The 13,175-nt window shown below is 38.4% G+C and overlaps 1 protein-coding gene across 1 annotated transcript in view; it reads right to left on the bottom strand.

Annotated features, from left to right (window-relative positions):
• Window positions 1-13,175, bottom strand: part of cdh23 (cadherin-related 23) — a 465,229-nt gene that overhangs the window by 357,450 nt on the left and 94,604 nt on the right. Inside the window, exons 3-5 of the mRNA XM_031906723.1 lie at window positions 12,618-12,760; window positions 9,986-10,033; window positions 9,165-9,257 (exon numbers count right to left, since the gene is read on the bottom strand). Coding sequence (XP_031762583.1) covers window positions 9,165-9,257; window positions 9,986-10,033; window positions 12,618-12,760 — 284 coding nt within the window. The remainder of the gene's footprint in view (window positions 1-9,164; window positions 9,258-9,985; window positions 10,034-12,617; window positions 12,761-13,175) is intronic.

A 13,175-nucleotide genomic window follows, 5' to 3' on the forward strand; every position in this document is an offset into this window, starting at 1 on the left:
GGTTGTAAATGGAACATTTTCTAATTGGACCAGTGTGGTTAGTGGAGTACCGCAGGGGTCAGTCCTTGGGCCTTTGCTGTTTAACTTGTTTATTAATGACCTGGAGGTGGGCATAGACAGTACTGTGTCTATTTTTGCTGATGACACTAAATTGTGCAAAACTATAAGTTCCATGCAGGATGCTGCCGCTTTGCAGAGCGATTTGACAAAATTAGATAACTGGGCAGCAAACTGGAAAATGAGGTTCAATGTTGATAAGTGCAAAGTTATGCACTTTGGTAGAAATAATATAAACGCAAACTATCTACTGAATGGTAGTGTGTTGGGGGTTTCCTTAATGGAGAAGGATCTGGGGGTTTTTGTAGATCACAAGTTGTCTAATTCCAGGCAGTGTCATTCTGTGGCTACTAAAGCAAATAAAGTGCTGTCTTGTATAAAAAAGGGCATTGACTCAAGGGATGAGAACATAATTTTGCCCCTTTATAGGTCCCTGGTAAGGCCTCACCTTGAGTATGCAGTGCAGTTTTGGGCTCCAGTCCTTAAGAAGGATATTAATGAGCTGGAGAGAGTGCAGAGACGTGCAACTAAACTGGTAAAGGGGATGGAAGATTTAAGCTATGAGGTTAGACTGTCGAGGTTGAGGTTGTTTTCTCTGGAAAAGAGGCGCTTGAGAGGGGACATGATTACTCTGTACAAGTACATTAGAGGGGATTATAGGCAGTTGGGGGATGTTCTTTTTTCCCATAAAAACAATCAACGCACCAGAGGTCACCCCTTTAGATTAGAGGAAAGGAGCTTCCATTTGAAGCAGCGTAGGTGGTTTTTCACGGTGAGGGCTGTGAGGTTGTGGAATGCCCTTCCTAGTGATGTGGTAATGGCAGATTCTGTTAATGCCTTTAAGAGGGGCCTGGATGAGTTCTTGATCAATCAGAATATCAAAGGCTATTGTGATACTAATATCTACAGTTAGTACTAGTGGTTGTATTTATAGTTTATGTATGTGAGTGTATAGATTGGTAGGTGTGGGTTAGGTGTGCTGGGTTTACTTGGATGGGTTGAACTTGATGGACACTGGTCTTTTTTCAACCCTATGTAACTATGTAACTATATGCTACCCTTATGTCAGGGAATGCTGGTAAGCATAGGTTATGGTTGGTAAGAATGCTTATTTTTTTATTATTCCAATGCCGCCACAAAGTAGATATTTGGAGATTCACTGGGCGCCACCCATCCAGTATTTTACTGAAATGCCATCCCAGAATGTAAATCGCTGGTGGGATGGCATACACTGCGCCAAAATCGCCGAAGTTTCCTCCCACCATCGATTTACATTCTAGCTGGTAGGATGGCATTTCGGGGAGATTAGTCGCCCGCGACAAGGAAGATTTGTCACGGGCGACTAATCTCCCCGTCTGTCGCGGCCCTAATGGGACACTGGTATTGTTCTCCAAAAGATGGCAACCCTAGTTCCACCAGAAGGGATTAAGCTTTAAAACCTAACAAATCCCATATCAGGCCAAGAGTATGGTGTATTCAAGATAGACAATTCCATTTACATTTTTTTTATAATGCATTAACAGATGTAATTTCCATACTGCTCTGCTATAATCCTTGAAGTCCCCAGTTTCTTCAATATCTGGACTGAGATTCAAAATATGCCCTGGCTAGTGATGGGCGAAAAGTTTCGGCAGGCATGGATTCGCTGCGAATTTCCGCGTTTCGCCATTGGCGGATTGTTTTGCGAAACGGATGAAAAATTTCGCCGCGGAAAAATTCGCCGCACGTCCAAAAATTGTCGCCGGCGTCAAAAAAGAATAGTCGCGGGCGACAAAACAATAGCGCGCGACAAAATAATAGCCGCGGGCGACGAAACAAGAGCCGCGCGACGAAACAATAGCCGTGCGACAAAATAATAGCTGCGGGCGACGAAATAATAGCCGCGGGCGACGAAACAAGAGCCGCGGGCGACGAAACAAGAGCCGCGCGACGAAACAAGAGCCACGCGACGAAACAAGAGCCGCGCGACGAAACAATAGCCGTGCGACAAAATAATAGCTGCGGGCGACGAAATAATAGCCGCGCGACAAAACAATAGCCGCGGGTGACGAAACAAGAGCCGCGGGCGACGAAACAAGAGCCGCGCGCGACGAAACAAGAGCCGCGGGCGACGAAACAAGAGCCGCGCGCGACGAAACAAGAGCCGCGGGTGACGAAACAAGAGCCGCGCGACGAAATAATAAGCCGCGGGCGACAATTTTTTTATGTCGCATGACATTTTCGCCGTTTCGCGAATTTTTCCCTGTTTCGCGGATCTTTTCAAAGATTCGCGAATTTTTCGGCGAAGCGAAACGGAACAGATTCGCTCATCACTAGCCCTGGCATTTCAAGTACACAAAGACCCAAAACAGCCCATAGAGGCCCAATATAAATACCAGCTATGGCATCTTACAGAAGCCTCTCTGCCAGAGGTTCCAGTCTATTATACAATATAAGGATATTATAAGGCACAAGGCTTAATGCTGAGTGCTTTTTTACAGGTCATAGAAATGCAAGGTGACACTTACTTTTAATATCTCATATTTTATAACAGTAGATACATTATTTATTATAATACACAATACACAATACAGTTTTGGTGACTCATGTGACAGAAATCACTGTGCATTAATGGTAGAATGCAAAGTTTATGCAAATTCTACCCCAGGTTTTTGCTTTAGATGTCATAAAGAAATTCCTGAAACAGTGACATTCTGCAAATAGCATTTTAATTTGGAGGTCTTTTTATAAAAAAGAATGTGACTAAAAAATATGTTTTTATGTAGACAAACTAAAGATTAAAATGGAAAAATCAAAGTAAAGTAAAGCAGACAAAAGTGACACAAATGAAATTCGGAAGGTCAGATAAACACATGTCTTTGCACCCAAATAATATGCTACAGCAAGACTGCAAGGTATGGAAAGCACATTGGAACAAATTGGAAAGTCATAAAACTCTATTAAAGCAAATCAAATGCCAGTCAGGCTGACAGCGATTAACATGAAATGAATACAAGGCAACTTAATGAGGTCTGTCAAGGCACACTTGGTGAATTAGCTTGCAAGTATAGCAACAATCCCTCATTTTTCTATACAAACTTGGCCAGTTTCTAACTCTATTTAACACTGTATTTACTGTATCTAATTATGTAAGGTGTCATCTTTTTTTTTAAATTGGGATTAAAAGAAGGTATATTGTACTGTTATCCCCCTAAAATGTAATTAACATATAATAATACATTTCTTTGATAGTGATAACATATATGTTTGTATGTTTTAAACATTAGTTTACAAAAAGACTTATCCTAAAACAAATCCTTGTGTTTATGATTTGTCTTATATGGGCAGTAAAACCCTCCATTTTTATAAATATGTGCGTAATCTGAGTTTTAGGAGATTGCTGAGTAACAAATGGGCCATGAATGATTACTCCGCTCAAACAAGAACTCGATATGGGGTCAATATGATCCAAAAAAACAATAAAATGATACAAAACAACATCAAATTGAGAGCAATGAACTGTATCTCATGCTCCTAAAAGCTCCGTTATATGCTAAAATAAAAACAGCTCTGTCTGAATGTCATCAGCAAAACCACATTCCTGTATAAAGTCACATTTGCCCTAAATATGCATCAAATCTTTTCTTTACCTTGTAAAACACAAATTGATCCTTTTAAAGGGAAGTTTAGAGGTTTTGCTCTGTGTAATTTATGGCTAAACAATCTTGTATAGATTTGCCAGTGATACAATTTATATAGTATATGGATTTCTACCCACTTATTTCAAACAATTTCTTATATAGCAGGCCTGATTTGTAAAGTGCTGGTGCAGGTAAACTTATCTGCCTTTGTTTTACAGTATGTATTATAGCTCAGATACTGAAACACAGCATTTATTTTAGTACCAGTAAGGGGGATCCTGCATTGCACCTGTGTCTATTTCAGGGTCTGACAATTTGGGTCAGATTTATCAAAATGTGAGCTCATTACATAAAAAGTCATCAACTTTCTGCTCATTCATATGGGATTTTTAAAAGTATTTTTATCAAATTGTGAACTCTAACTTTCACCCATTGATAAATACACTTCTAAAAATCCCATAGGAATGAATGCAGGTGCATTTTCCTTTGGTAATCTCAATCTGCCCCTACTTCTATCAATTTTTATCATTGCACTTGGGGGCAGATTTATAAATATTTGACTTTGCGGGACAAAAATGCAGATGTGAAAAAAATAACTTGCGCAGGTTTTCTTTACGAACGCTACCTTATGTAAGAAAAATATGCAACAGAATATTCCCACGCTAATTTTGTCTCAGAGAGGCTACAAAAATCAAATGTTTTAATAACCAAATAAACAAATAAATAAAGTTGATAGAGATTGTTCTCATTGACTTCTATTAAACCTGGAAAGCTTTTACTTGCTGTTTTTATTTCTGATGACTTTTCAATGATTTTTTCTTTAATAAATACGGACTATGCGTAGATATCCCTATCTCCCTGCACATGCTATTATGTTGATATGTAAAGAATAGAGCTATCCCTGGTATAAGTAGTTTAGTTCCTGACCCAGTTCAACTGTCAAGGCCCCCAAGCCGCAGAACTTCTGACGTCAAAAAAGAATGGCCAGGGCTTTCCATAAGAGAAAAATGAAAAAGTAAACAACAGTGGCCATTTATACAAACCCCCAACAGAAGTTAGGGAGCACTGGGAGATCATTAGGTGCCTTCATGACAGACAACTTAGGGAGCACTGGCAGGCACTAAGGTACAGTGCCTTCAAGAATAGGTTGGAAGTAGCCAGCACTGTACTTGTGAGCAAGACAGAGCACTTTGCACCCTGATCTTCATGTTCTAAATTACTCCTAGGGGCAGATTTATAAAACTCTTATATTTCTCATTTTTTGTGTGGGAAAAAAGGTAGGTCTGGAAAAAAGATGCAGAAAAGTTGTGAAGTTCCGAATTTTCACACAAAAAAACAGGGTTAAAAATCTGAAAATCTGCCATTGACTTCTACATGACCTCAGCAAGTTTTAGCTGGCAAATTGTCGGATTATCGGATTCGGTTTTTACACATAGTAAATCAAGAAAAAAAATCACCCTTTTTCCGTGCAACTTCTAGTGCTAAAAAATCTGAACTGGAAAAGAATAAATCAGACTGTTTATAAATGCCCCCCTAATGTCTGTTCTGGTGCTGCAAGTCATGCCATCAATGCCATCAAAATCTGGAGGAATAAAACAAAAAGAATGTAGTCTGTGTTTCATTAGGGTTGCCTAGCTAAGTACATCCTTACAGGTCCTGTCTTCCTCTGTCTTTATACCATGCCTCAGCCTTTTTCCCTACAACATTAAGACCTCAACACTACCTGAAAGCCATTAGGAAAGCAGCATGCAGAGGGTTATCCCAGCATTTCCTATTGTATTTTCATAGTAACTACTTATAAAGCAACACAGAGATAAATGAGTTTGCACTCACTAAAGAGTATACATATTAACCTGCACATCTGCCATATTATATTTACTGTAAACTTGTGGGATCCACAACAGACACTTTCTTTACTTTCAGTTTTATTTAACACAGGGGTGAACATTTCAGCATACAAAACATTAATCACAAAAATAAGTCCAGCCCGCTGGGTGCTACCTTCACACATTTGTTGAGTTCCCTCACTAAACTGGGCCCCTTGAGGACTACCAGTAAGAAAACACAAATGGTTGGAGTCCCTGTACTCAAAATACTTCTTGGGGGAATTTCTTAGCCTCCTCGCTTTCTCAGTTCCTCAGTGACTCTCGGTTACTTGGTCACGGCTTCCTCTGCTATTTGCAGTGGCAGGCAGCACCCCCAGCTGTATATATATATATATAGTACAAAAAAACCCTTTAGGAAGTGGTTTCTCTGAGAGCTCCAGGAAATCCCGGTGTTGCTGGTCTTTTTTTGTACTATTGGAACCCTTTACTAAGCACCCGAGGTATGATACGTAGCCATCCTTTGTGTATGTATATATATATATATATATATAATATGCATTTCATGTATTTCTTCATTTCAACTTAATGACTTTCTTTACACCCTGTAGATGGATCAAGAAAATGACACGCAAACTAATAACAAAATCCCCTATGTTCACAGCCTGAGAAAGGAAAGAGGAGATCAAAGGCCCAAGGCAGGAGGGAGCAGGCAGGCAGCATATTAAAGAGTCTTTTCTTTTGTAGTGCTCAATTACTTAAGACAACTTGATTTCACAGGCGGACACAGATGTAGCTTCTTAGATTCACTCATAAGGAAATGAAAGGAAATGATGGTAACCTTTAGTGTTGAATCTACAAGTACAGTTTCCGTATAAATTTTCATTCTGGATTAACCTCTTCACTTGCAGAGGCCAAGCTTACTTATCATTAGTAGTCTAGAAACAAGCCTAATGGTCCATGCAACATGCCCCAGTAAAGATCAATATGACTACTGTTGGGTCATATACATTGTAACATAGTTTGGCAAATTGCCCTCTTCATTAGTCTGGATTGGTTATTGCCTGTTATACCAAATATTCCCTGTTGACTGAACATATTCAAGCACCAAGCACCAATTATAGGAATATTGTATATGCCCACATTCTGTACTGTAAGTAAATCGGTGCTTCACAAGATTTCTAGGAGTAAATTCACCCATATGAAGTTGTAGGCTACCATGTTGTAGAAGACCAGATCAGATCCCCCATTCACTTTCCCTAGTTGCATTACATCTAATGATAGCTGACTTTATAACTTCTACATCATATCTTATGTCTTTGCTTTTTGTTAGGATCTCTGTGAGTAACCAGTGAGATTTATATAATATAATAACACTGCTACAGATATTTAGGTAATCATAAACCAATGAATTAAATGTAGGCAAAACATAAGGGGTCATTTACAAAGTGCAGGGCAGGATGATGGGCACAAAAACATGAGAATATGTGGAAATTATTGCTTGTACAAAAAAAAATTATCTGCTTATGCTTATGAGAGTGTACGGGAGATGGCCTTTTTGTAATTCAGAACTTTTTGGATAATGCATTTCCAGATAACGGATCCCATTCCTGTACTGTAAGTTTCACTCTATAAATGGTTAAATATGAAGACACATGTTTACAGTCAAAATTTGTGAAGCAGCAGATAATATGAATGGCCACTTCAGTCTAAGCAGAATGAATGTGGTGAGAATGAATACACAATGCATTACAGAACAAAAAATGTAAATTGAAGGGAGATCAAAAGTATATATTGTAATCTTAAAGGGAACATTATCCTTTTAATAAGAAGAGCTAATAGTGACTTTGTATTTATATTACAGTCAAAATGTGAGATGCCATATTTTTAATCTTCAGAGCAACTGTAGACTTTAATGGGCCAATGACCAATGTCTCCCTGTTATAATCATAATAAAAGCCACCTGATTAATGGAATCTCCCTTTAGGAATGATTTCATTTACTCCTGGTATAAATTGAGGCCCATTTACCAATGTTATTTTTTTTTTTCGTTTTCACAAATAGTGGTAAAATTGTAGATTTTGGGAGATGTCCTAGGCATATTGTAACAATCTTTATTTATTTGTGGTTTTAGAGGGTTTTTTGGGGGGTTACATTTGTAAGCGCATAAAAAGTCTAAAGAAAACGAAAAATTCAAGGTTTTCATGTTCTTTCAGCACTTTAATTCCTTCATGCTTTTTATGTTCAGATCTTATAATAAATGACTAGACATTTGAGGTTTTAGTGGAAATTAATTTTTCGTGGTTTCAAAAAACTCTAAAACCACTAGTCAGAATGTTAAAAAATGGGCCTCAAATAAAACTACAATTACAATAAAACTTGTAATAATTTGCCTTATAATGTACTAAGCTTTATCTTGTCCTATTCACAATATACCTGATTTATATATTTACAATACAATCTGATTTTGCTCTTGTGCAGTTCAAGAATGGGCAGCACCATCTCAGCACAACTAACACGGTAAGTACCTTATATACTCGAGTATAAGCCGATCCGAATATAAGCCAAGGTACCTAATTTTACCTAAGAAAATGGAAAAACTTATTGACTTGAGTATAAGCCTAAGGTGGGAAATGCAACCGCTACTGCTAAGTTTCAATAATCAAATTATTTAATAAAAGGACACTCAGTGTGACCCCCTGTGAAGTCTACATAAATATATAATGTTGGCAGCTGCAGATTAATTCCTCTGTGCCCTTCCCTTTGCATGATGGGTAATGTCCCTCTGGTAGATGGATCCTTCCAGCTTTGTGTCTGCTTGTCAGGTACATTAAAGCTGGTCACAGCATAGTCCTGTGTGTTAGGTCCTGATTGGATCACAAGGGAAGCACATGCAGACCCATCAGATGAGGATATCATCTGTGGCCTTATGAGGCCTTCACCAACACTAATCTCTTTGTGGCTTGCCCGCCTAATGTATGCTGTAAATTTGTTACTATTTGTGCTTCTTATCTGACTAGCGATAATGTGGAGATGCAAGCGAGTAAAAAATGCAAATGGGGACGTAGATTTATCCAACTCTAAGCAAAGGTTTCTCACAGAAACGAGTTGCACTGTGACCTCAAATTCTTGGTCACAGTTCCTGCACTGATCAACTATTTGTTTTTATTCTCTATGCAAAGCAAAGGATGTTCTGAAAAGATTGCAGTCCATTAAACATTATTGGGGCCTGTCACACCTCGGACATATGGAGAATGCACAATGGAGTGATCTTGACTCGAGTCAAGTAGTAAGTACAGTGACTGATTACCTGTCCCACCGGCGCATCCGGCGTGCGAGCACACACACACACGTCGCGCACGCACCCCCCCCCCCCACCATTGTGTGCGACGTGTCCGTGTACTTGCGCGACGGATGCCCCGGTGGGACAGGTAATCAGTCACTGTACTACTTGACTCGAGTATAAGCCGAGGATTCCTTTTTTAGCACATTTTGAGTGCTGGATACTCGGCTTATACTCAAGTATATACGGTAAGTACAGAGCATGCCTTCAATTTTGTTTTGCATTACACCTGGAGTGTGTTCATTCTGACCCTTGTTTCAGAATTGTGCCAGTGGAGTGTTTTCTACATTCCACACAGTTCATAGTAGTAGAAATACTAACCTCTGCAATGCGCACTGTGTATGGCTGGTTGTGGAAAGTTGGAGCATTATCATTGACATCACCAACTTGAATATTCACTTTACCCTTGATAACCTGGAAAGCAAACAAACCCATAGTAAATCAGAAGATTCACTATTACTTACATTATAAATAACATCTTTGCATGCAAATATTGTGTTTTACAAGACAGAGCTACAATGGTTTAAGGCAGGGGCCCGACCTTTTTAACCTGTGAGCAACATTTAAATATAAAAAAAGCATGAAAAAAGTTCCAAGGGGTGGCCAAAAAAGGCTGTAATTGGTTATTGTATAGCCCTATGTAGACTGGCAGACTACAGGAGGCTCTGTTTAAAAAAATAGGAGGCTCCTTTTTAAAATAATAAAACCATGCCATGTAATGCTGAGAACTAAGATGAATTACTACATATTGCAAATCAATCCTATTGGGCTCATTTGATGTTAACTCTTTTAGTACACTTAAGCAATGGTGATTCAAATTACAGAAAAAAAAATCCTTATCTGGAAAACCCCAGGTCCCAAGCTATCCAGATAATAGATCCCACACCTGTAGATTCACTCTACAGCTTACTACAGAAAGAAATATACACCATTTAGACTATTATGCTGCACGTGCAGTAGTTCTGAATAGCTGTTTTCCCTGTGCTTAATTGCTCATGTGTACAGTGACTCCTGTTGGCAGTACTTGGGCAGAAGATCCCATAAATAATTCTTTTCTCACCCATACCATTACTTTCCTGTTATCTTGTCATGTTTTAACATTCATATATTTTCAAGCTATGAAAAGGAAAAGTCACACATACCCCCTGGCTGTCACTGACAGAAAATTCAACTGTGAATTCTGATTTAGTCTGAAATGAAAAGAGAGAGAAAATAATACGATTAGAAACAGTGCTTATCTTCTGACACCAGCACTTAGCTAAAAGCATAATTACATGCAAAATACCACAGGGAATGGTGCAAAGGAGGGAACCCTCATATAATTACAGTTATGGTTCCAGAATGTAACCAGTACTAGTGTCAAGTGCAGATTTTAGATTAAGTTATATATGCAAGAGAGGCTGAATACAATTATACATGAATACAGAAATAGTGAGGTTATAGGTATCCATTTCTCTGTCCCATCTCTTAATTCTTTGGGAAATCCCATGGGCCACAGAATTACACTGAGCAGCAGTAATCTAAACCTTCCTTGTTCATAATAGTACTGTAGCTTCACCACCTAACTATCTTAGTAATATACTTTCTCAGTCCATTATTATCAATGTTGTCAGAAGTATATAACTTACCAAAACAAAGGTAAAAAAAAAACCTACATGTAATTAAGTCCCAGTATACAGATTGGTGCATCTCTGAACATACATAGTGTCACTCATTGTTCATGGAAATACAGTTTTATCTAATAAATACTGGTTTAGATCAGATTCCATAAAGATGTTATTAATTAGACACATTTTGGAGAGAAATTCTGTTAAGCAGAAACAAAATAAATATTAGGTATATTATACCCTGCAAGACATTTCAAGTTCCCCCCTTATATAAAGAGAACCTAGATGACTGGCATACATGACAGACAGTTGTAATGGATATATGTATACAGTAGAACCCTGATAATCAAGCACAGGCATGACTATGCACATAGGAACATGGCAGCCTAGGTGTATTTGTTAATTCACTCTCAGAGCTGTGATGAAGGCATCTGTGATGAAGATAATAAGACCACAGTGCCCATTAACAAGTGAAACTGCAAGGGATGAGCTAATATTGGTAATTCAGTAAGGTACCTACCAGTGCCTCTATCCTGCCTTTTCTAATGAATGGTGGACAGCTTTTCCTATTGATGCTGGGGATCCCTGGAGCTAAGTCTTACAAATCCTATACTTAATGTTTAGCTATACCTTGCTCCACTGTGCAAATTGCATCTAGCTGAGCACATCAAATCGATCTTATAGCAGGCTTCAGTACAAGAAAGTCATGAACCTAAAATCTGTTTGAGCAGATGCTATTCATTAGATGCAATAACACCTAAATTGTGCACATTAAGGGGAGTGCTAATTGACCCCTTGCACCCATTAAAATGAGTGTAACAATAAGTGCCTATAACTGGTATAGTAATATCATAAATGGTCAGATTCTAATAGCTAATGGATTAGGCAAAAGGTCTAAAAAGGTTGCAGCAAATGCAGTGCATTTTTGGGTCATTAAGCCTCATCTTCACCTAACCTTGACAGCCCTGCTTATACATGCACATAACACGGGGTGGGTGGCAGTCACAGTGACAGGTGCGCCGATGTGATTGGTGGACCCATGGTATGACGTTCTCTGGTGGGTCCCATGTACCCTAGTGCGACACTGAAGATACAAGCACAGTTAGGTCTGTGCTTTAGATAGGTAAATTAATAAAGGATATCCATGGGGCTACCTGAAAGTAAATAAGCCCTAAAGATTCTTTTTTTTAAAGAAAAATCCAGTTATAAAATATCTGTGGTTTAGGGTATTGTATACACAAAACTGTGATGTAAAGAGGTATATTTATGATTGATTTACAATGAAAAAAACAGTGCCTAAGGTAAGTTGCTTTAGGCTTGCAAAAGCTCCTAATGTTCCTCAGTTAATTTGCTGCCCTGAAGGAAGATGCTGGGTGATTTACAGACTGCCTCTCTGAGGTGCTGCTATCAGACAGCACAGTACAGCTCAGCGAGACTTGTATGAATCTATTCCTAGCCCCCTGGTACTGCCTGCAGTTATCTTCAACAATGCCATGCAATGCAGACTGTCGGTTAGGTTGCTGTGGATAAATGCACAATAAACCCCAGTAAAGTAACATGGCTTCAAGATAGACGTGTGCTTTTCCTTTAGTTTTCCCATGTGATAAATGAATATACGAATGTAATAGCTTGTGAAAGAGGCAGAAAGTAAGCTATGTGTGAATTCATTCTGATATGTTATGTCTAGCTTACAATTACACAGCCCTTAGGTAACCTAGGTCATTTTTAAGTACATAACAACCAGCAAAACTGTTGCTGACAGTCTTGGGGATAAGGTCTGGCTATAATGTTGTCACATTTTTATGGTGAAAAAATAGACTTTTTAGAATCTGCACAGTAATGCAATAAATGCTCTAACCATATATAAAATAGCAATTTTGTTAAGGAAACACGTTTAACACCTCCACTTAACAATGGGATCATCCACGTACACTTATACAGAAATCAGAATTACTGGTAAAGAGGACAAAGAAGTCCCATGGAAATTCTAAAGTTAGTCTTAAGTAAGTTTAGTCTAATAACATGAACCTCATATTCTCTGCCAGTTTAAAACAGTGAGAGAAAATTCAGCCATAATTTGGGCAAATGTCCCCTTTAACGAAGACAATGATATAAAAGCTACAGTACATGGGCAATCTATTTCTTCATGTCTACGACTGCACAGTACCTCTCGATCCAAGGGCTGCCTCAGCCATACTACACCAGTTTCACTTTCCACGGCAAAGAATTTCTTGGCTTCATCTCCCACAACTCCAAAGACCAATTTGTCATCATCCAAGTCACGAGCAAGTAGTTGTGTAACAGAGGTACCTGTAGAAAAAAAACAACAATAGCTTAAACAAACAATTTTGACAGGCCAGTAGAAAATATTCTTTTGGATCCTATGTAAAAATAAATATGTATGTATGTAAATAATTAATTAACCCTACAGTCCAGGGACATGTCTATTATTTAATTGTCTGTTAATATTTGTCTTTGAATATGCCCCAGTTCTGCCCAGAAGTTTAAATAAATGTTTTATATCTGAGTATTACATTTCATGTAATAAGTACAGTGCATGTCACATGGATGCACTATATGCAAAAGTAAATATAATGCAATGTGCAAAGTACAGGTTTAAAAAGGATGCAAAACATGACTCATAATAACTCTCTTCCTATTCGCCAACAGATTCAATTTAGGACCTATTTATAAAGCAATGAAGTCATCATATTTCTACTTTGCC

This window comes from Xenopus tropicalis, chromosome 7 (genome assembly GCF_000004195.4).
Source record: "Xenopus tropicalis strain Nigerian chromosome 7, UCB_Xtro_10.0, whole genome shotgun sequence".
Lineage (NCBI taxonomy): Eukaryota > Metazoa > Chordata > Amphibia > Anura > Pipidae > Xenopus > Xenopus tropicalis.